The 22171-nt window shown below is 38.1% G+C and overlaps 2 protein-coding genes across 4 annotated transcripts in view; both read right to left on the bottom strand.

The window, feature by feature from the left end:
- Window positions 1–1086: 1086 nt before the first annotated feature.
- Window positions 1087–7077, bottom strand: LOC311067012 (uncharacterized protein). The gene is made up of 6 exons (XM_084088526.1): window positions 6874–7077; window positions 4241–4371; window positions 4013–4141; window positions 3807–3831; window positions 3571–3603; window positions 1087–3470 (listed from the first exon to the last, which is right to left on the bottom strand). Exons 1-6 carry the CDS (start codon window positions 6896–6898, stop codon window positions 3334–3336), a joined length of 480 nt encoding a protein of 159 aa, XP_083944652.1. The 5' UTR covers window positions 6899–7077; the 3' UTR covers window positions 1087–3333.
- Window positions 7078–11077: 4000 nt separating this feature from the next.
- LOC311067013 (uncharacterized protein) overlaps window positions 11078–22171 on the bottom strand; it is a 23137-nt gene continuing 12043 nt past the window's right edge. The window contains exons 3-7 of one of the 3 annotated variants that reach the window (XM_084088527.1): window positions 14139–14279; window positions 14003–14027; window positions 13241–13279; window positions 12470–12590; window positions 11078–12031 (exon numbers count right to left, since the gene is read on the bottom strand). In XM_084088527.1, coding sequence (XP_083944653.1) covers window positions 11986–12031; window positions 12470–12590; window positions 13241–13279; window positions 14003–14027; window positions 14139–14279 — 372 coding nt within the window. In that variant the 3' untranslated portion in view covers window positions 11078–11985. The remainder of the gene's footprint in view (window positions 12032–12469; window positions 12591–13240; window positions 13280–14002; window positions 14028–14138; window positions 14280–22171) is intronic. The other 2 variants (XM_084088528.1, XM_084088529.1) reach the window with 2 other exon arrangements.

The raw sequence follows: 22171 nt of genomic DNA, 5'->3' as shown, positions 1-22171 counted from the left end.
GTTGGGGAGGAGTAGGCCTACGTTCAGATAATTAATAGCCTATAGGCTACTCTGGGTTCGGGCCAAAATTCCGAATAGGCTAATAATCTTTACTCTGTTTCATTTAATGTAGTGTGAACTCATTAAAGACATTTTAAATGAAATCTGAGAGATTTCTGTCCCTCCATTTGCTGCTAGGCAACTACCATTTTGACGCTTTAAAGAGATCGTAAAACTAATTCATAATGAATTGAGTGACTTAGTCCAATATTTCTGAAGACACTTGATCGCTTTATATGATGCACAGATATAGGCTTTTATTCACATATAGGCTAAACATTCTTCTAAGATTTGCGGCACGCATCAAAGGCATAGGCTATTATGCTCCTAGTTAATCGGAAGAACTTCGCTTGTTCAATGGTAAAAATTGATAGTTTTTGTTATCTCTTAGTTAGTAGGTATTTTAATGAATCATTTGTAACTGCAGATTCCAAGAGCTCGAAGTAGCCTACATCAGTTTTTTCCGCTTGCATCTGCCATTTAGATACTTCGGAGCCCGGGCGGGAAGTCATCTGTTTACAATATGGTTTGGAACGACATGAGGGTGAGTAATTAATGACAGAATTTTCATTTTTGAAAACTAACCCTTATTTAAGTCTTCATTATCATAAACTGTTCTTGGGATTATAGCTATATTTGACAACATGAACAGACTATGCCATTTCACAAAAGGTCAAATACATTTTTAAGAGACTTCCCATTTCTGCTTCCTATTTTCAAGTAGGCTATCTAAATTCAAGTAGATTTTGAAGTATCAATATTATTTCACTACCAACCTGCCTCACTACTTCATTTAAAAAAAAAAAAAAAAAAAATGTGAAAAAAGATTTTTCCATGAATTTCATCCTTTTAATAGCCCCCTTTTTATTCACGAGATGAGTAAGACCATAACGCATATTTTGACGATTTGTTGCAAAGTGACAAAAATAAATTTAGGCTACTGAATAAAATAAATGAATGATTGATTGCCTTTTACAGAACGCATGGACAATTGAACTTGAATTTAGATGTTTAATAATACATTTCATTTTCAGGGTGTAACTGTAAACATGGCCTTTAATTTAACTTGTCTGTTTTTCTTCGTTTTGTTAAACTAACTTCTTTTGATTAATCTTTAATTTGAAATTCATTATTTTCACCCTGCACTGTAATTCCAATTGAACTTCCTGGGGTGTGGTCAGTTCTTTTCGGAATCCAACTCGGTAAATAACTGATACATTTTTCTTTCTTTTTTCTTCTTTTCTTTTTACAGAATAACAGCAACTTATGAAGCAAATCATGCCAAACCAGTTGTAAGGCTATCTTCTGTTTTCCCAAGAAGTCTTCCTCCTTCATTGTCTTCCAGTTGGATATCTCCATGATGAGACATGACTTCAGTTGAACCACAGTGACAAAGTTTACAGGAATGTGTCGAATGAAGACAAGGAAAGCTCAACAGCAGCATCATGACTCAGCTTGTAAACAAACACCTCTGTTGCCCCTTGTAAAAAATAATTATGCTTAATTGTATTAAATGTACACAATTAAGTTTGAATCTTAAAACTTTATTATTGTAAAATGTACTTGCAGATAATATATTATTTCTGAAATGAAATCCCACTTAAAAGTAATGCACATCAAAATAAGTGTACGTTTTTAAAGCAGGACAAAAGATTAAAACATAATTTAAAATGTACTTAAAAAAAAATTTAAATTAAAGGCACTTAAAACAAGTGTAGTTTACTAAAGACTGTTAAGATATAGTCTTGAAAGTGTACTCTCTTTAACCGTTTCTGTCCTGTTATGATTTAGCTACATACTCTGAGTTGCAGCACACTAGCCTACATGTCAATTCCTGTCAGTGTGCCTCAGCCACGTAACCCGGGCAGTGCAACTATGACTATATCAGGCTCCTGGCAGCCCTGCATGTGACAGTAAATGTCCCTTTTATAGGAAATTAATGCATCTGAGGAAAGCCCTGTGATTATCCTGATGATAAGAGATCTATCTGTAGCAGAGAGTGAGAAAAGTTTAAAATAACCAAAACCAATGTTATAGCATCGACTGCTGTCAATTAAGTGAGCTTGCATGCACTATGCAGTTTATTACACTTCAACGTAGGCTCTCACATGAGTGTCGACGCTAAACGCCATTTGTCTCTATCTTCTTGCGCAATTCTCATTAGAACGTGTTGTTCAACGTTGTATCTCGCCAGCACTGATGACATGATGGCTGTTTTTGTTCTGATGTCCGTAGAGCAGTGACAGTTTGCAGTTCCTTCCCTCTGAGCACGAGTCCTTCCTTTTTTCTCACTGTTTGCTCAGATTTTGCACTTGGCAGCTGGAACCAATCTGTCATATCGTTCCTGAATCTTATAGCACTTTGCGTTTTCTTATACAGATTCTCAATCAGATTGATCAGCTTGGGATGGATTCCATAGTGGTGTAGGCCTTGATGCCACACTCGATCAAAGGCTTTCTTGAAATCAATAAAGATCAAATAAAGTTCTTTATCTTGCAGTGTGAGGTACTTCTCTACTATCAATCTGAGTGAGAAAATCTGTTCGATAGTGTTGAATTATAATATAATTCATCTTAAATTGTATGGTACCAGTTAGTACCGATCTTTGCGTTTTGCGCATTTTCCGAAAGACATGTCACGCACAAAGTATGTATACTCGTGTATACACATGTATACTCGGCAGACAAAAACTGTGACTAAGCAAGGATTAGCTATTCTAATGTGGTCCCCTCATGTGAAGAACAGTGAGTCTAAGTTTTCTGAGGTTTACAGATATAGGCTAATCTAATAGCCTAATTATGACCACAGAAAATGAAAAAAGCTCATGAAAAAATATGGCCAATGCCCTGAAGTGCAGAAGTGATTTGGTAAAAAGAAAAATAGAATGAAAAATTAGGATTTAAAAAGTTGGCCAAACAAAAATATAATTAAACCCTGCACAAACTGAAATTAAAGGGGTTATGCAATTGCTAGCATACATAAATTTACACTATTCACTATTGTATCACTATTATTTGTAATGTAGAATGAGAACATGAATATCTGTACGATAAACAAGTTACAAATCGTCTTTTGTGGAGGGAAACGTCCAAAATTGTTACAGAAGGTCTCCTTTCCCCCAGGCAAATTCATTCTTGCATGAAAATGTACCACTTCCTTCATTATTGCACCTGTGGCTGTTTACTCAGGTTAGAAATGTCCTTTTTCTGTGTGGGAACTGCCCTTTTTGAGTGTATTAACTATACAAAATGTCTACTGTATGACTAATGTCAACCATAGAGCGGTCATGTGAGGTCATGATTCAAGTTCAAGTCTGTACTTGTAGATTATGATTATCACAACAACAAAGACAAGTAGTAGAGAAATGCCACTGACAGCAAATGTCACAACATGAGTTCTGCCTGTGTATGGGAGCGTTACCATAGTTGTATCTAGAAGGAGAAAAGAGAAGGAAGTAAGTGAATGTATGCACTTCTGTGTGAGCGACAATGAAAAAAATCTTTTCACACATTGTAGTCAAGCTTCTCACACCTTTTGCTACAACAGGTGCATTGGGACACTTATCTAGGGAACAAAATGGGGAAAAGATTATGGAACAAATAATCCAATCTTGCACAATTCCAATAAAACACAAAGTCCACATTATTAAATTAACAAATTAAAATAAAAAAAATGCACTCAATTAATCTAAATCACAGGGTAGCTCACTGAGTAGTGCTAAAAATAGCTCCAAGCTGTTTTAAGGAACAGAAAGAAGCAGAACTTACTGTCACATTTGACCACCAAGGAAACCTAAGGGAAAAAATGCAGCACATTTATGGTGTCAAACATTAGGCATTTAGACTAAAAAGTTAGGCATCATCAGTTATCATTCATTGTTATGTATGTATCATATAAACATTATCCACATAACACACATAGATGGTTTTGTCTAGTTACACAAAAAAAGATTAGAAATCTTTCACTGGCCTACCCGAAGTTCCAGACATTCCGTGTGATATGTGACATTATGGTGACAGTCTATAGTAAGAATCCTTTGTGGTTCAGCATGCAAAACAACTGGATGGTAAATGTTCCCCTTCTCATCAACAAGCACAGTGTTCTGCTCACCAAACAATGAATATATTTGAAATATGGTTATACTTTCACTTGGAACAAAAGTTTGGAAACACACAAGAACAAAGAAACTGGCTGTGCTTACAGCAGAGGTCCATTCGGATAAGCAGCCAGGTCTTGTCGGCTCTGAGATGATATAAGCCACAGATTTGTTCTGGAACACTGACACACTACACTTTGGATTGGCAGGAATTTCCTTTAGAAAGAAAAGGGCACCTTTGAGGTGGAAAAGTACACAAAAAAAATAAATAAACAATAACTCAATATGCATATTATTTATATATATATATATATATATATATATATATATATATATATACAGTGAGGAAAATAAGTATTTGAACACCCTGCTATTTTGCAAGTTCTCCCACTTAGAAATCATGGAGGGGTCTGAAATTGTCATCGTAGGTGCATGTCCACTGTGAGAGACATAATCTAAAAAAAAAATCCAGAAATCACAATGTATGATTCTTTAACTATTTATTTGTATGATACAGCTGCAAATAAGTATTTGAACACCTGAGAAAATCAATGTTAATATTTGGTACAGTAGCCTTTCATGTTGGAAGACCCAGCCTCGACCCATCTTCAATGCTCTTAACTGAGGGAAGGAGGTTGTTCCCCAAAATCTCGCAATACATGGCCCTGGTCATCCTCTCCTTAATACAGTGCAGTCGCCCTGTCCCATGTGCAGAAAAACACCCCCAAAGCATGATGCTACTACCCCCATGCTTCACAGTAGGGATGGTGTTCTTAGGATGGTACTCATCATTCTTCTTCCTCCAAACCACAAATCGTTTAGTGGAATTATGACCAAAAAGTTCTATTTTGGTCTCATCTGACCACATGACTTTCTCCCATGACTCCTCTGGATCATCCAAATGGTCATTGGCAAACTTAAGACGGGCCTTGACATGTGCTGGTTTTAGCAGGGGAACCTTCTGTGCCATGCATGATTTCAAACCATGACGTCTTAGTGTATTACCAACAGTAACCTTGGAAACGGTGGTCCCAGCTCTTTTCAGGTCATTGACCAGCTCCTCCCGTGTAGTTCTGGGCTGATTTCTCACCTTTCTTAGGATCATTGAGACCCCACGAGGTGAGATCTTGCATGGAGCCCCAGTCCGAGGGAGATTGACAGTCATGTTTAGCTTCTTCCATTTTCTAATGATTGCTCCAACAGTGGACCTTTTTTCACCAAGCTGCTTGGCAATTTCCCCGTAGCCCTTTCCAGCCTTGTGGAGGTGTACAATTTTGTCTCTAGTGTCTTTGGACAGCTCTTTGGTCTTGGCCATGTTAGTAGTTGGATTCTTACTGATTGTATGGGGTGGACAGGTGTCTTTATGCAGCTAACGACCTCAAACAGGTGCATCTAATTTAGGATAATAAATGGAGTGGAGGTGGACATTTTAAAGGCAGACTAACAGGTCTTTGAGGGTCAGAATTCTAGCTGATAGACAGGTGTTCAAATACTTATTTGCAGCTGTATCATACAAATAAATAGTTAAAAAATCATATATTGTGATTTCTGGATTATTAATTTTTTTATTATGTCTCTCACAGTGTACATGCACCTACGATGACAATTTCAGACCCCTCCATGATTTGTTTAGACCTGCATGAATGTTTAGACTATTTAAATGTGCAGTAAAACTGCAGTAAAACTACAGTAAACTGCAGCAATGCTCTCGAATGGGAAGCATTGTCTTTTATGATTTTAAGCATATTGTTGACTCACTAGCCCCTTTTACACAGCAATCCCAGTTCCAATCCCATAAAATTACCAGAACAATTGCCCTGTTAAATACACAAATGTGCTGTTCACACAAGCAATGGCATTCAGTCTTTTTACTGGTAAGATACCATTCTTCACACATCAGTCCCAAAATCCCGGTGAACTCTGTGGTGTCAATTAATAGGAAATGACCTTTAAATTCTGAGCTGTCTTTCTTTATAATTCTAGGAAATCTATAATTTCCTAGAATAACAGGCAGAAGTACCCGGAATTTGGCGTGTTTTTAACAAACTGTGCGAAAGCCCAGTTGTGCAGGTGGGGAAAGTTGTAGGCTAACACTGCGTTACAGTGTGCCCCTATTACAATGCTATTCTATTGTATACTTTATGAATTCTACTGAGAAACCATTAGAAAAGGGTGAATAAAGACAGAGTCAGTGTTCACAAAATTATTAATTATTTTTATGTTTTGAACGATGCTGTATAGGTGTGTTTTGTTGAAGTGTAATAAACGTTGAAGTGTAATAAACTGCATAGTGCATGCAAGCTCACTTAATTGACAGCAGTCGATGCTATAACATTGGTTTTGGTTATTTTAAACTTTTCTCACTCTCTGCTACAGATAGATCTCTTATCATGTGTGTTTTGACAAATGCCATCATTTTATATGAAAAAGTAATAATTTAATTTGAGTAAATATTTTAGGGGCAAGTTGTCATATTTCACTTCCATTCTTTAGGGGTAAATCAAGAAAAAAGTAGCCTAGGCTATAGGCTACACCGTAGGCTATTAATGCAACAAAACCACACAATTGTAGCCTACTTGATGTGTGAAATTAATGTGGTAAAAAAATAAATACTCTGTTTGAACCCTAAGTAGTAGGTTTACACAAACTCAGAAAGTCAAAAAGCGTTAGGTTGTGCTCTCCCCTACTAGCTACACAGCCAATGCCTAGCCTACTGTATGTGCATAAAATGCACTTACCAAAAAAGACGGCTGTCGTTATCATTGTTTCTTCTGTTGCCTACAAGGTGTTGACCTTCTTTGAGAAGTTTGACGTTTACTTTTCACATCAAGTTAGTGTCATGGTTTGTTGTACAGTCATAATGTAGCCTATGCTTCTGCATCCTCGCTCGATGACTCATTAGTCCTTGTGATTTCCAGTTTGTGTCTGTGCACAGTAGAAGAGGTTTGATTATTAGCTAGTTTTGTAGCCTATTTGTGAATTACTTTGAAAAAGGATGAAAAGAATGGATTTCACAATTTTTGTCTTGTATCACTGTCCTATCCTAATCGTTTCACATCACCCCTGGATTGGACATTCACAGGGGTTGCTTATTTTACCGGAGCGTTGTTTTCCCAGACTTTTTGGCTGGTCAACTCGACACGCAGCAGTGAGTTCTATTGAAATTGTAGAATTATCTTATTACCATCAGGTGGTGCAGTTTCTGAATTCCTGCACTATTTCTCATATACGTAGGACCTACACATCTGTGTTCTGGATTTTCTGAGGAAGTGGTAGCTGTTTTCTCAGAAAAACAACCAGTCATAGAAAACATCAGTAAACACTACACTCAACAGTCTATATTGGTTAGCCTACCTCTGAAACACAGAGGATTGGGCTAAACCATAATTTTGAACAAAGAAACAAATGCTGTTTTATTTATTACTGATTAGATGCAGATAAATATTTTATGGCATTATTTAGAACCCATCACAACATCAACCACCATACCTTAACTTTATATTCAATATAAGTAATAGGCTATAAAACTTTTCAAATGAAAAGTTCCATTGTCAGGGGACTCATCTGTCACAATTTGGTCTTGTCTTGGTCACGTTTCATGACATTGGCTGCGTTCCAGTCCAAAATTGTCATGCCCTTCACTTGCTAACTTCCCTCCGTCTCGTTCACTCGGATGCACGTCATTGCGAGTGCCCACTACTGGTGGAAACTGCAATGGGCTGAATTGGAACGTCCTAAGCCCTTGATCACTTGGAATCAGCTATGTAGTTGATTTATTATTTACATTTGTTTTCCCTTTAAGAATTTGTTTAATGCATCATCCAAATGTATATATGGTGTTTGGGTTGTTTTAAATTAAAAAAAAATTGAATTAATATATCATAGAGTTGTTTGTTGTGGTGGTGATTAAACAAGATATGTGGTGACGTCACAATTGTACTGCATTGTGGGACATATAGGTGCCTGAAGTGTACATATGAAGTAGACTCGCTCCCTCGGTCAAAATCGAGGCTGTCCATATGAACTTCCCTCGTCCACTTCACGAAGTGGAACGCACTTCAAAATGGCAGCGGGGATTCCCCCAAGGGGAAGTGCTTAGGGAAGTTCGCAAGTGCGTGTCTAGAAGTGGACTGGAACGCAGCAATTGTCATGTTTCTGTGTCTTGTCATGTGATTCCGTTAGTCATGTGATCCTGCCATGTGTTCCCTTGTCTGTGTCATGTTGTCATTGTTTCATTGTTCACAGGTGTCCCTTGTCTTGTCATTAGTCTGTGTATTTAAGCCCTCATGTTTGCCATGTGTCTTGGTCAAGTATTGTTTCCTGTAATTCTGCTGTGGTGCAAGTTCATGTTCATGCCTTGGTTTTTCTTTTCATGCCAAGCCATGTTTTTGTTTTATTTGTAATAAACTGCACTTGGGTTCTTTATAACTTGCCTCCAGTGGAATCCCTTTACATCATCTTGAATGTGTCTCAATCTTTCTAATGCTAATAATATTTCTGTCTGCTACAAATTCAACTATTTTAGAAATCTGTATTGTTTAACTATTTAAATTTGATGTCATGTCATTAACAGTTCTGTTGTTACAGCCTTCACTATATCAGGGTGGGTTGTAATATAGAAGACATATACTTTTACTTTTTTTATTATGTAACTAATCTATAAAAATATTTATTATGAAGAATTAAACAAGTGCACACATCCACAATATTCTTTTTGCATATTGAGCAAAAAAGCTCAATGATGGTAGCCTACTCAACAATAATACAAATAATACATAAAAATATAGCTGTAAGCAGCCATTACCGGGGCCAAGCAGAATAAGACGACAAGACATGCCGACATGTCTGAAAGTGTCAGACCAACTGCAACTGAGCAATTAAAGACATTTAAAGAGGATTTTAGGCAAAATGCCTGAAAAATCATAGAAACAATAATTAAAAATATGATTTAATGGATTATCACTTTCGACCAATAGGTGGCGCAGTTACAAAACTGATGTGATGTGGTCAGAGTGAAGTGACAATGACACGTATAAAGTTTGGTGTCAATATGTCAAGGCATTGCAGAGATAAAGCCTGAATAGTGCTATTGGCATCATGCCTCAACTTTGCTGCTGCGCTATACGAAAACGGTTTCGTCTATCGACTTTTAGTCGGCACGGTCTGGAGATGATACGATTCGATTTTGGTGAAAATCGGACAAACGGTCTAGGAGGAGTTCGAAAAAGTAGGTTTTGACTGAAAATCAAGATGGCGGACAGGACGTTCGGCCAAATAAAGAAAACTTGGTATCTATGTTCTCGGCTTGAACCAAGGAATCTATTGAGACCAGTGACATTTCAATAGGCATATTTATTCAAAAGTTATTAGCCTTTTTGAAAATGTTGTTATAACTTTGACCACTAGGTGGCGCTGTTTTGAAATATTTTGAGTACCTTCAGGGGATGGTGTTGTTGGCACATTCGGAGTTTCGTAATATTACACCAATGCATTTGTTTAGTATAGCATTTTATTTCACAAAACTGTATTGAAGTCAATGGGAATTTCATGTTTTGTTCTATTATAGCGCCACCAAGAGGCTCAATCCCACAATTTTGTTTATGTGTCCTCAGAGTGAGCCCATACATATGTGTGTCAATTTTGGTGAAAATATCTCAATTCACTTCAAAGTTATAGACATTTATATGAAAAAACACGTAAAAAATGACTGACACATGACTTTGATTGAATTTTACTACCCCTTACTATCAATATTTTTGCGTTTGGGCATTGATATATATTTATCGACCTATGTTTCCAAACTTCTGACGGTGGTTTCGTCTCGATCGGACTAGCGGTTTCGAAGATATAGCCAAATGTTTTTTAAGCGCTAAATCACAACGCTACACAAACCGTAAGGCGAAACCTAGCATGTTTGGTTACGTAGGACTCGGCAAGGTTTCAGGAGTCTAATTAGATGAGTCTCGTGAAAATACGTCAACCACACCCAAAGTTATAAGCATTTGGAGAAAAAAAATTCACCACTAGGTGGCGCTGTTTCGAAACTTCTCAGGTTCTTTCAGGACACCGTGCTGATGACCCATACCAAGTTTCGTAACAATCCGTTCATGCGTTCCTAAAATACAGCATTTTAGCACAAAATTCAAAATGGCCGACAGTCAAAATGGCCGATATGGTAAAATAGTCGACTCGGCATGTTGCCCTGAATCTAACGAGACCAATTGTATGATTTTTGGACAAACTGTTCAGAAGTTATAAGCAAAAATAGCCATTTTTCATATCTCCGGACCAGTAGGTGGCGCTGCGCCGAAACGCAGCAGGTAGCCTCAGGTCATGCTTGTGACGATATGTACCAAGTTTGGTCTGAATCCGATAAAGCGTTCCGGAGATACAGCCTTATGTCTGTTTCGCAAGCGCTACGTAAAATTTGTTCGTGGGTTTATCGAAAACGGTTTGACGAATCAACTTGAATTCCATAACTTTTGTCATCATGGTCTGGAGATGATATGGTTCAATTTTCGTGAAAATCGGAGCATCGGCCTAGGAGGAGTTCGAAAAAGTATGTTTTTTGGAAAATTCATAATTGCGGATAAATTTTCATGACGGAAAATGACGTCATAGGGTGCAATCGAATTGTCTTGAGCTAGGGAATTTTGTTGATAGGCCTTACGGTTCAAAAGTTAGCATAGAGGGATTGGTTTTAAGACACCAAATTTGCTATGATGACTTTTCAGACTGTCCTCTATCAGTGTGCCAAATTTCATAACTTTCCCGCAAGCGGTTCTATGGGTTGCCATAGACTGACTCCCAGAGCGGCGGAAGAAGAAGAAGAAGAAGAAGAAGAAGAAGAAGAAGAAGAACGGGAACAGATACAATAGGTGCCTCCGCACCTTCGGTGCTTGGCCCCTAATTACAAGAAAGAAATTAACACCACAAGCTCCATAAATAGAACACTTGTTTATTGCATGTTCTCACCAAAAGTGACTCTTAATTGTCATGTTTAATGTTCAAAGATGATGACAGGTTAAGAGTTTAAAAATGGTAACAAGGTTTGATAAAAAAAAATAAAAACACAACTCGAGACATACTGCATAGCAAATGACAATACCGACCCAAGACAGAAAGGAAATGAGGAACTTAAACTCAATGATAACAAACTCAATAATGATCAGCTGTGATAATTAAATGAATATACAATTGCTGTTTTATTTAGGCTATTACCAATCAGAGGCAGATTAATATGTCATGGCGGGAAAACTAGAACAAAGGAAACAGATGATAAACAAACTAAAAGTCCATTAGAAAGTGAAACTAACTGAACATAATTGTGACATTAATCAGTCATAAATCAACTTTTTGTCAAAATAAATCAACAGCCTACCTCCCATCACAACATAAGTTCAATAGAAGCACATAGGAAAGTGCTACATCTGCTCATATTTTATAAAATGCTTCTGTTGAGTGTTATATATTTAAGTAATTAAGAAAACATGCTGATTCATATTCCATATATACACAGCAAAATCCCCAGTGTTAAATTAACACTGCTCAGTGTTTATATATCTGTCAGTTATACTAATAGTTATTTTGTTATAACAAGTGTGATAAATATTTGTTAAAAATACTTTAATATTGTATAGGTTAATTATTATATAACAATATAGACTGAGTGACATGAAGATATAATATAATATAATATAATATAATATATATTATTAGCTTCCACAGCTTTTACTATAAAAAAACAACAACTCACTCCTACTTATGAGTAAGTGAGCAAGAATTTCATTTATTTATTTTTTATTTTAAGTGTTATCATTAATACTTCTTGTTCTGGAGGCATTAGTGATCTAGACAGTTGGGGTTTCATTATTTGGCACTGCTTTCCACATGCACCTGAAAACATTCAAAATTGCAGAAATTAGAATATAATATACAGTGGATATAAAAAATATACATACCCCTGTTAAAACAGCTAGTTTTGGTGATAACAAAGATAAATCAGATCTTTTAGAATGCACCAAGAAGATCTTACAAGAACTGCTGAGATTTATATGGAATTAATTCACACATGAGTTTGATGATTAGTTCATTCTGAACACCACATACTCAATTATAAAAGGATGTGCACACTTATGCTGTAGGTTTTAATTATTTTTTTCTCTGAAATGTATCACTTTGGTTTTCATGGCATTGTATGGGGAATATTTTTACATTAAAGGTTCAAAAGTTCTGATATGATTTATCTTTTATTGTGACATAATTATTGTTACAGTCTGGTCTGTCTAAGATCTTTTTAATTCTCTGCAGTGATATTTTTACCTTAAAGCTTACCTTTTATTTCTTTGGAGACAGATGACAGTGATGATGATGATGATGATGATGATGATGATGATGCCGACAATGGTATACATAATGCCATGATCTCTGACTGTTACTTGAGTGGTGTCACTGGCTAGAAAAGATATATAAACTACGATTTAGACTAAACTTTAAACTTAGCTCTACGCATGCTGTAAATTAAATTTTAGCTGGTGAGACTATAATTCTTTAATAGTAAAAATTATTTAAATACTATACTAAAATACTACAGTTCTTTAATAGTAAAAGTGTGAAAATTATTTCACATTATAACTATTAGAATTGGCCTAAACGATATGAGATTGGTATTGCTATTGACATTTTTAAATCTCTGCTTTCCCGTTACCTGTGGAAACATGCCTAATATGCTGTATACTGAAAGGTATACAAACAGTCCTCTCCTATTAAAAAACAATGCTTAAACAATGCTACTTTGTATCAAACAAAAGATTAAAACTCTTATAAGTATTTAATTAGTCTGCATACAGTATATTGAAATGATTATGCAGGACAAATTGAAGTAACATTATAAATATATATGCATGAGTAACTTACATATAATCAAGTCTGATTCTGTATTTCCTGAAACACTGTTACAACACCACAAAACCTTCCCCAAAAATACTGTTCTCTAAATAGCACATACAAATGTTGTAATGTATCAAGAGCCTCAAACTACTCATAAATCCATTACATGCAAAATAAAAATTAATTAATTAAAAAAAATAATTTATTTGATCTCACCTAGAGTAGTTCTTGGCACATCCAAAGCATCACAAGGATCTGGCATGCAAAACAGAGATTTGTATTGTTTACTCAGACAATGAATCTAATACATCAGCAAACATAAAAGCCTTTACCGGCCAGGGCAAACTTCTTATCAGACTGTAACAATCTGCATTCATTTAACAACATTCTTCAATGTTGCTGCTGGCACATTTTTTTTATTTTTCATTAATTTTTTTTTAATTATAATTATTCAACAAAATAATTCCTGGATAGGGAGGGGGGGCATGTTTGTGCCTGTTGTGAGATTCCCAAACTTTCCCCTAAAGTAAGCAATGACAGTGTATATGGTTGTTCAGTGTATTTCTTACAGCACCATAACAGAGATAAAATAAATATTTTTTACAACATATATTTAATACATAAGTAAAAAAAACAATGCATTTATAATTTAGTGTATATATTTAACAATATATGTACAATTATTGTGATATGCTCTTCTCTAGGTTTTCTAGCAAGATGATGCATTGTTCATAAGCTGTTTTTTGTCAGGGTTGAAGAACTACTTGAGTTTGAGAGGTGATACCTATTTGAATATTGTAATAAAATAGACATAATTTGAAAGCCTATACTTTGCTTTATCAAAAATATAAAAGTGTGTGATGGTGTGTCACATGTGTTTTAAAACATTGTTTGAATGTTCATTTGTTGAATATGATCTTAAATCATGGAATAAAAAACATTATAACCCTTATATTAAGGTTTTTGGGCCCAACTTACCATGACATGCTGCACTGTGAGCCTGCTGTTGAACCAAAAGAAAGAGGAACACAGAAAGAAGAAGAGAAACACAATCTCTGAAGACTAAACATTCATATTTCATTCAAAATATCCTATTTAGGCTAGGCATGTTTACCCCAGTGCGTAGACAGTCCTTTCGGTATGTGACCTGCTCGACCTGTTCACCAATGTTTCCTTTGAGAATCAACTTCTGGGATTCATGATATACTACCTTCGTCTCATCCACAGTTCCATGTTCATCAACCACAACAAATTCCTAAACACACACACACACACACACACACACACACACACACACACACACACACACACACACACACACACACACACACACACACACACACACACACACACACACACAAGCAATGCTTAATTGTCTGTGCTTCCTTCTATTCTTTCCATATTGTTCCCATTTTATACTGCTGATATGCCACTTCACAATGTTTTTGATTGTCTTTTGAAACGTGCTTCAGAAGTGTTTGTATCTGTTCTCTGTATCCTCCAGAATTTGTGTTTTATCATGACTGTGTTAAACAAATGTTATATTAAGTGAATTAAAGGGATAGCTCATCCACAAATGAAAATTCTGTTGTGATTTAGGCTACTCAGTGTGTTCGAATTATACCGTGAGCTTCGGGGGGAACAGCTATTTCGACCGGTGACGTCACTCTCCATTTTACATAGGCTTACACACATGAGAACCACTAATCTATATGCGAAATTCCCTGAATATTAGTGCAGATTCCCTTTTAAATGAAATTGCACAAAATGATAAATCTTGACAGTAAACTGAAGCGTCGAGTCGCTCTGCGAAAAGCAGTGACAGACCAATGAAGCTCAGATGAACACACACACACACACACTGTAGGCTACTCTGTTTCTGCTCGGCGCCGCTGCGGATTGAAGATGAAGAACGCGCTGAATCTGATTATAACAAGACTGAAGCGAACACAAATTTGTGTAGCCTACACTTAATCACATTTTTTTAGGGGTGCTAGGCATAGGTTTAGGGGCTGAAGCCCCCCTAAAAAGGGCCTAGTGACGCCTATGTGACGAGCACATAGGCGTCACTAGGCCCTTTTTGGCAGTCAAAACCATATGGCAGTCAAAACCATAGGCAGAGATTAAAGTTGATTCAGCCAATTAGGCTAGACTACTCTTTAATTTTTCGTTGACACACCAGCGCCTGCGCCCGTATCCGGTACGTAAGTTTTGACAGCTGAAGAAGTGACATCAAAGAACCATGCAAAGAATACAGTCTGAACGTGCCAGAGAAATGGTACAGCCCAATGGGGAATGAGGGTTTGAAAATCGTATTTCATTAGATTTTTTCCTGAATTAGGCCTATTGATATGTGATGTAATACTGCATTCAAATACACACAATTTTGGATGGCTAACATTATATTTTATTACATTTTTTTTTCAGTAGCATACCCCCCGAAGCCCGAACTATTATTTTCATCCCTTTTGGGAGGGTCCAAGTCTCATCTAGGGGAGTCGGATCCCCCCATACCCCCCCGTAATTCGAACTATTACTCACCCTCCTGTTGTTCTAAATCTGTATCACTTTCAATGTTCAAACCAAGCCTAGCTGAAAATTAGACCACAATTACACATCCTCTATGCTATAAATTGGGAGCTCGCAAATTATTTTTAAATGTTGAAGAAATTTGGTTTCAATTTAGGCTACATGTGCTTGCAAGGAAAATAGCCTAGTTTCATTTTTATATTCTATTTTCAGAGGGGTTTTCTTACTTTTAACAAAAGCCATCTTTTGGACTTCTTGTTCCTACTTGAGTGCATAGCCATTGTCGTGTCTATTTCAAACTATATTCAGACTATTAGGTCTACAAACTAAAAATCACTTAAAGGGTTTATTTCACCCAAAATTATAATTCTGTGATCATTTACTTATCATGTCGTTCCGAACCCGTTTTTTTCCTTCATCTTCGAAACACAAATGAACATCTCTTTAATGGAATCTGAGAGATTTCTGTCTCTAGCCTACTGATCTACGCAACTACCACTTTAATCCTTCGAAACATAAAATATTGTAAAACGAATCCATATGAATTGAGCGGTTTATTCCAAATTTTCTGAAGAGAAGTGATTGCTTTATATGATCTTATACTACAGGGCTGTTGAATACATTTCTCGGCGACGTCATCACTGCTTGCGCACGCAACCAAGAGGCAAAAGACCCGCGGTCTTCGTACTGGTGTGGTGAAGTATCCGGTAACTCTATAGTGATGGGTCCGGGCTGAGGACCCAAGCAATCCGATTGGTTCAAAGCACGTTTTATGGGTAATCACTTTAGTGCCTGGTTACAAATCATACAAAATCACTTTATTATAGAAGACGTTTGTACTACGTTATAACGAGTCATTAATGTATTTAATGTATTTTAAATTATGCGTTTCATATACTAGTATTTAACCGAAGCTATAGATTGTGAAATTAAACATTTCTCGTTGTTAGTGTGTTTTTTAGTTAGCTTAGATAGTAGCATAGCATACAGCTAATGTTATCTGATGATCGTGTTATGAGCTTTACCTGATATTACTGCACTGATACTGCCTTACCGTATCGCGAGAACAGATTTAGATCAGGCATATACTGGCATACTAATTGGGTCCTCAGCCCGGACCCATCACTATAGAGTTACCGGATACTTCACCACACCGGAGTAAAGGGTTTAGGCTAGTAGCAAAGTGGTGGTGTTGTCGCTAAGTCAAAATGCCAAGGAGTTGTTGCGTAATTTATTTACATGCAGGCCTATCTGTTGTGTTTTATCTGCTCATTTAAATTATACGTGTTGTAAGTAATTACAAATCTAGGCGAATGGAAGAGTGAGACAGAAGGAGGAAGTTGTATGTTATATTCTTTCTATTCATAATTTGACGAGCTGCACATGACCACATAGCACGTAGTTGTATGCATCAAGGGATTTGTGCGCTCTAATCATTTCTGTTATTTCTCACACTTGGTGTCTGAATAAGATAATTATATATATCAGGCCATACAATTGCTGGCCACTTCTTGCCATCCACAATCCAAAGATCGTCATGTATTGCGTAGGGCAAGATCTCACCATTGCTTAGAGTACGTTTTTTAATATAATCGCCACGGTCGGAGGTACTAATGGCTTCCCACATAATCCATCGTCAAATCTTTTATTTACAGTAAAGTAACGTTATATGTGTCATGAAATGTTGTAGGTCGTAAAGTAACGTAAACAAGGTTAACTTATATAAAAGCAAATTCGGGCTCTATAGATGCTGCACTGCTAACATTGGCTATTACATTACTAACTTAGTCTAACATGATAATTCATACATGCATCACAGTATGTCCGGATTTTGATTCGTAAACAGTTGGACGTTTTACATAATGTTATATTAATATAATAATAATAATAATAATAAATTTTATTTGGAAAAGCGCCTTTCAAGGTACCCAAGGACACTGTACAGTTTGATAGGCAGAGACAAGGGAAATATAAAGACATAAACATAAAGAACATACAGGGTTTCAAATGTTATCATGCACACACAAGACATAGGAATACACTGCGCACAAGGTGTAAAATCAGATCAATCAAGTCAAATTATGGGACTGCAGGAAAGCTAGGCTAAAAAGATGGGTTTTTAATTTAGTTTTAAAAGTGGATAAACCTGTGCATTGGCGCAACTCAAGTGGCAGAGCATTCCACAGTTTGGGGCCTACCACGCTGAACGCCCTGTCGCCCATGGTGCGGAGGCGAGATGTGGGGACGTATAAGAGGCATGTATCAGTAGAACGAAGGGTGCGTGAGGTCGTGTATGGGGTGAGGAGATCAGATAGGTAAGATGGGGCTAGATTATGTAGGGATTTATAGACAAGTAGAAGGTTTTTGTAGTGTATGCGATAGTGGACAGGAAGCCAGTGTAATTGCTGAAGGATAGGGGTAATGTGATCCCAGGGCCGTGTGCGGGTGAGTAGTCTTGCAGCCGAATTTTGAACATGCTGCAACCTATTGAGGGTTTTTTCCGGGATGCCGTAGAGTAAGGCATTGCAGTAGTCTAGCCTTGACGTTATAAATGCATGTATTAGTGTTTCTGCTGCAGATGAATTGAGGGAGGGGCGGAGTTTGGAGATGCTTTTGAGATGGAAGAAAGATGCTCTGGTGATATTTTTAATGTGTGACTCAAAAGAGAGGGTCGGATCAAATATTACTCCTAGATTTCGAATTTCAGAATTTGTTGTAGTGAAATAGTCAGGAATAGATACCTGCAGATTTTCAAGTTTCTTAAGAATGTTGGGTGTGGAAATAAGAATAGCCTCTGTCTTGTCTTGATTGAGTTTGAGAAAATTTTGAGTCATCCAGTTGTTTATGGCGTTTAAGCAATGAACCAGATTGGATAATGATAGTATATTGGCGGGTTTGGTGTGAATGTAAATCTGTGTGTCGTCAGCATAGCAATGAAAATTGAGACCATAGTGTTGTATTATCTGGCCAAGGGGAAGGATGTAGATTGTGAAGAGCAGGGGGCCGAGAACGGAACCCTGGGGGACACCATGTGACAGGGTTGAATTTGGAGATCTGTAATTCCCAATCGAAACAAACTGTTGTCTGTCAGTAAGGTATGATTTGAACCAAGACAGTGGAACACCAGTGATACCGAGTAATGCCTCCAATCGAGAAAGTAGGAGATTGTGGCAGATAGTGTCAAAGGCAGCTGTGAGGTCAAGGAGAATAAGAATACTGACATGGCCAGAGTCAGCAGCCAATAGTAGGTCATTGACTACCTTAACAAGGGCAGTCTCAGTACTGTGCATGGCCCTGAATCCTGACTGAAACTTCTCCCAAAGACCATGACAATTTAGGTACTCTTGGAGCTGTTTTGCAACCGAGCGTTCAAGGAGTTTTGCAAGGAAAGGTAGGTTAGAAATGGGCCGATAGTTCATATAATCCTCAGCGGCTGCTCCTGGCCTTTTCAAAACAGGGGTGATAGCTGCCTTTTTGAGAAGCACAGGAACAGAGCCCGAATAAAGGGAGGAGTTTATTATTTGTACCAGGAGGGGTGAGATGGCAGGAAGGCAGACCTTAATCAGTGCAGTTGGCATAGGGTCAAAGAGGCAGGTGGTAGGCCTAGACTTACTGACAAGGTCATGAACATCCCGTTCGTCAACAGGTGTAAAGGCAGAGAAGGACCTGTTTAGTGTAGCACAGGGGGAGGGGAAAAGGGGGGCGTCATCTTGGGGGGAGTGAGTTGTTTGAAGCTGTTGGTATATCAAATTAATTTTACTGTTAAAGAAAACCAGAAATTCACAACAGAGTTCAGTGGATGGGGTAAGTGGAAAAGATTTATTCGGTTGGGTTAGCTTGTTAATAGTGGAAAAGAGGGCTCTCGGATTATGACGACCTTTGTCTATGATGGAGGTGTAATACAGGGTTTTAGCCCGGTTAAGAGACTCTTTGTAAGTAGTGACATGGTCAATGTAAGCCAGGGCATGAACCGTTAGGCCAGTCTTCCGACTAAGTCGCTCCAGCTGACGTCCAGCCGCCTTTATTTTACGAAGCTCCGGTGTAAACCATGGGGCAGACTGAGTAAAGGAGACATGGCGTGTCTTCAGGGGTGCAAGAAGATTGAGGGAGTCAGCAAGATGTGTATTGTACATCAGGACTAAGTCATCAGTACAGACATCCAATGACTCTGAGCTGAGTTTTGAATTTAGAGTGTCTAAGAGGGCAGCTGAGTTAATGTTCTTTGTGTTCCTATATGTGATGGAACGAGAGGGACGTTGGCGATGGAGAGGCTCAGGAACAGCAAGTTTGAACATAATGGCTCTATGGTCGGACACAAAAAGATCTTTGGGACATACGTGAGTTGGCATGATGCCAGCAGTGCAGACAAGATCTAATATATGGCTTTTTGAATGGGTAGGGAAGTCGACATGCTGAGTGAGATCGAAACAGTCCAGCAGGTTTAAAAAGTGTTCAGCAAAATTACAGTTTCCAGAATCAACATGTATATTGAAATCACCAAGCACCAGGATGGATGAGTACATAGGACTGACAGATGAGAGTAACTCTGAAAACTCGTTAATAAAAGCAGAAGACATTTTTGGAGGTCGATAAACAAGTAATAACAGGAGCGGTGCCCCACCAGTGAATTTCAGAGCAAGACATTCAAACGATAAATAATCCTGGACAGGCACTGATAGAACCCTATAGCATGAGCGGAAGATCACAGCAAGGCCACCACCCCGGCCAGTGAAACGTGGCTTAGCAACAAACTCATAACCAGAGGGGATAGCTTCATTCAATGTAATAAAATCATTTGGTATCTGCCAAGTTTCAGTCAAACAAAATAAATCAATACCAGCATCAGTAATGACATCATTAATAAAAGTTGCTTTCTTGTTCAGAGACCGCACATTAAGCAGACCAAACTGGGTATTTCTGAAAGTAGGGTAGCCTGAGGAGGCTTTTAACAGTTTTATGGCGTGTAGGTTCTCAACGTCGGCAGTTCGCCCCGCAGCAGGCCGCGTCTCTCTACGAGACAGACTCCATAGTGAATCGATGTTGTTAGTGTGGTTGTAGCGAGCAAACTTCCGACCAGAGCCCCTGTGTAAATATTTGGGACGACGCAGCAGACCGAGATGTTGGTGCGCGCGGAGAACATCTGGAATTTTGTAAACTTTGTTTCCAAGGCAATGGAGATAGGATGACGAGTATCTTAATGCCATATCGGATTCAAAGAGGTGCCCGTTCGAGTGATTAGGCTCTCTGTAGTATAAGCAGTCTGGCCCATAGACAAGAGACCAGAGCAGCGTCACGATTGTTACATGCATTAGGAGGGGGTATGATTTGAGCACCATCTGGCTCAGTCCAAACAAGCATAACGTTACCAAACACAACAGCAAACAGCCACACACTCAACCCAGCCTCTGTAAACTCAATACGTTAGCCAACAGGGCAACCACTTTTGCACTCAAGGGAACAGCAACGGAGGTAGCCAAGCCAAAGAGTAGCGACAACAGTTCAAATAGGCAAAACTCAAGCAAACTCGAACAAGCAAGCAGAGACTTACCAGCGAACAGTGTTAGTGGATCACTCCTGAGAGGGCTCGCATAAGCAAAACAGGGAAAGGGGAGGCACAGCAGCTGCCCGTCGGTTTGGCAAACACTTAGCTAGCAGTCTTGCTCGAGTCAGCAATCCAAGATGAATGATTTATAATAATTCCACATTTAGGTACTAATCAATATGCGTGACAGGGCCGGGTGACAGTAGCAAACGTTGATCCGGTAGCCAGTAATCCAGCATGAGATAAACCTCCAGGGAAACTGGGCTCAGTCCAGTGTCTGCCGTTTGAAGTAACTTGAAGTGTCACACAAAACACAAAGTGTAATCCAGTAGTTAAAACGTTATCCAGCACGAAATAGCCTCCAGGGAAATAGGGCTCAGTCCAGTGTCTGCATTTTGGATTGACGGAGCGCACAAAACACAAAACAAACGTACTGAGAAAAACAAAACAAGCAGAGAAAGCCGGCGAGTAGCGGCAGCCAAGCGCGCCAGCGTTCACTCGTGACCCGGAAGACTTGAGACACATGAGACACAAACAAACAGATCCAACTCTGAAATTGCAGTTTATTACTGAGTCAACAAGAAATTACAAACAATGCGAAATCTACGTTAATTACAATGTTCTTTTACAGAACTCGGCATAACAGATAGCGCTTTTCTGCCTCCTGGATGCGCGCGCATCCGGTATTGTTTGTATATAAGAAACATATAAGAGTACAAAATCCACTTTTCTCAGGATATAATTTTTTGTGTAGTAATTTGAATGTTGTATTCGAAAGGAGATGCAAAGAAAGAAATTACACATTGCTGGGTGTTAGATTTTTTAGAGTCACTTATTTGCTTTAAAAAGTATTTTAAAGTGTCAATGACGTCATACACATCGTACGACCAGAGACACTGCTTTACGGCAATCCTTCAGTCACTTTGGTGCTTTCGCGCTCTGCACTTTCTTTTCTCTCGAGGCATCGACAACACAGCTGACACAGGTAAATACACGTGCTAGAAGAGTTTTTGTTTTGTTTGTTTCTGGTCCCGCTTCGGATGCCACGATGCCATCAAGCAGCATCTCTGGTCGTA

Source organism: Abramis brama (genome assembly GCF_963993115.1).
Source record: "Abramis brama genome assembly, chromosome: 17".
Classification (NCBI taxonomy): Eukaryota; Metazoa; Chordata; class Actinopteri; order Cypriniformes; family Leuciscidae; genus Abramis; species Abramis brama.
Note: the sequence above shows the minus strand (reverse complement) of the source record. Positions and strands in the feature narration are given on the sequence as shown.

Bases quoted from the DNA above. Each gene is read 5' to 3' on its own strand.
- LOC311067012 (XM_084088526.1), bottom strand. From the start codon at position 6,898: ATGATAACGACAGCCGTCTTTTTTG. The intron at 3,832-4,012 runs GTAGGCCAGTGA...TTTTTCCCTTAG, and splicing joins CGGAATGTCTGGAACTTCGG to GTTTCCTTGGTGGTCAAATG. The intron at 3,471-3,570 runs GTGTGAGAAGCT...TTCTCCTTCTAG, and splicing joins TGCACCTGTTGTAGCAAAAG to ATACAACTATGGTAACGCTC.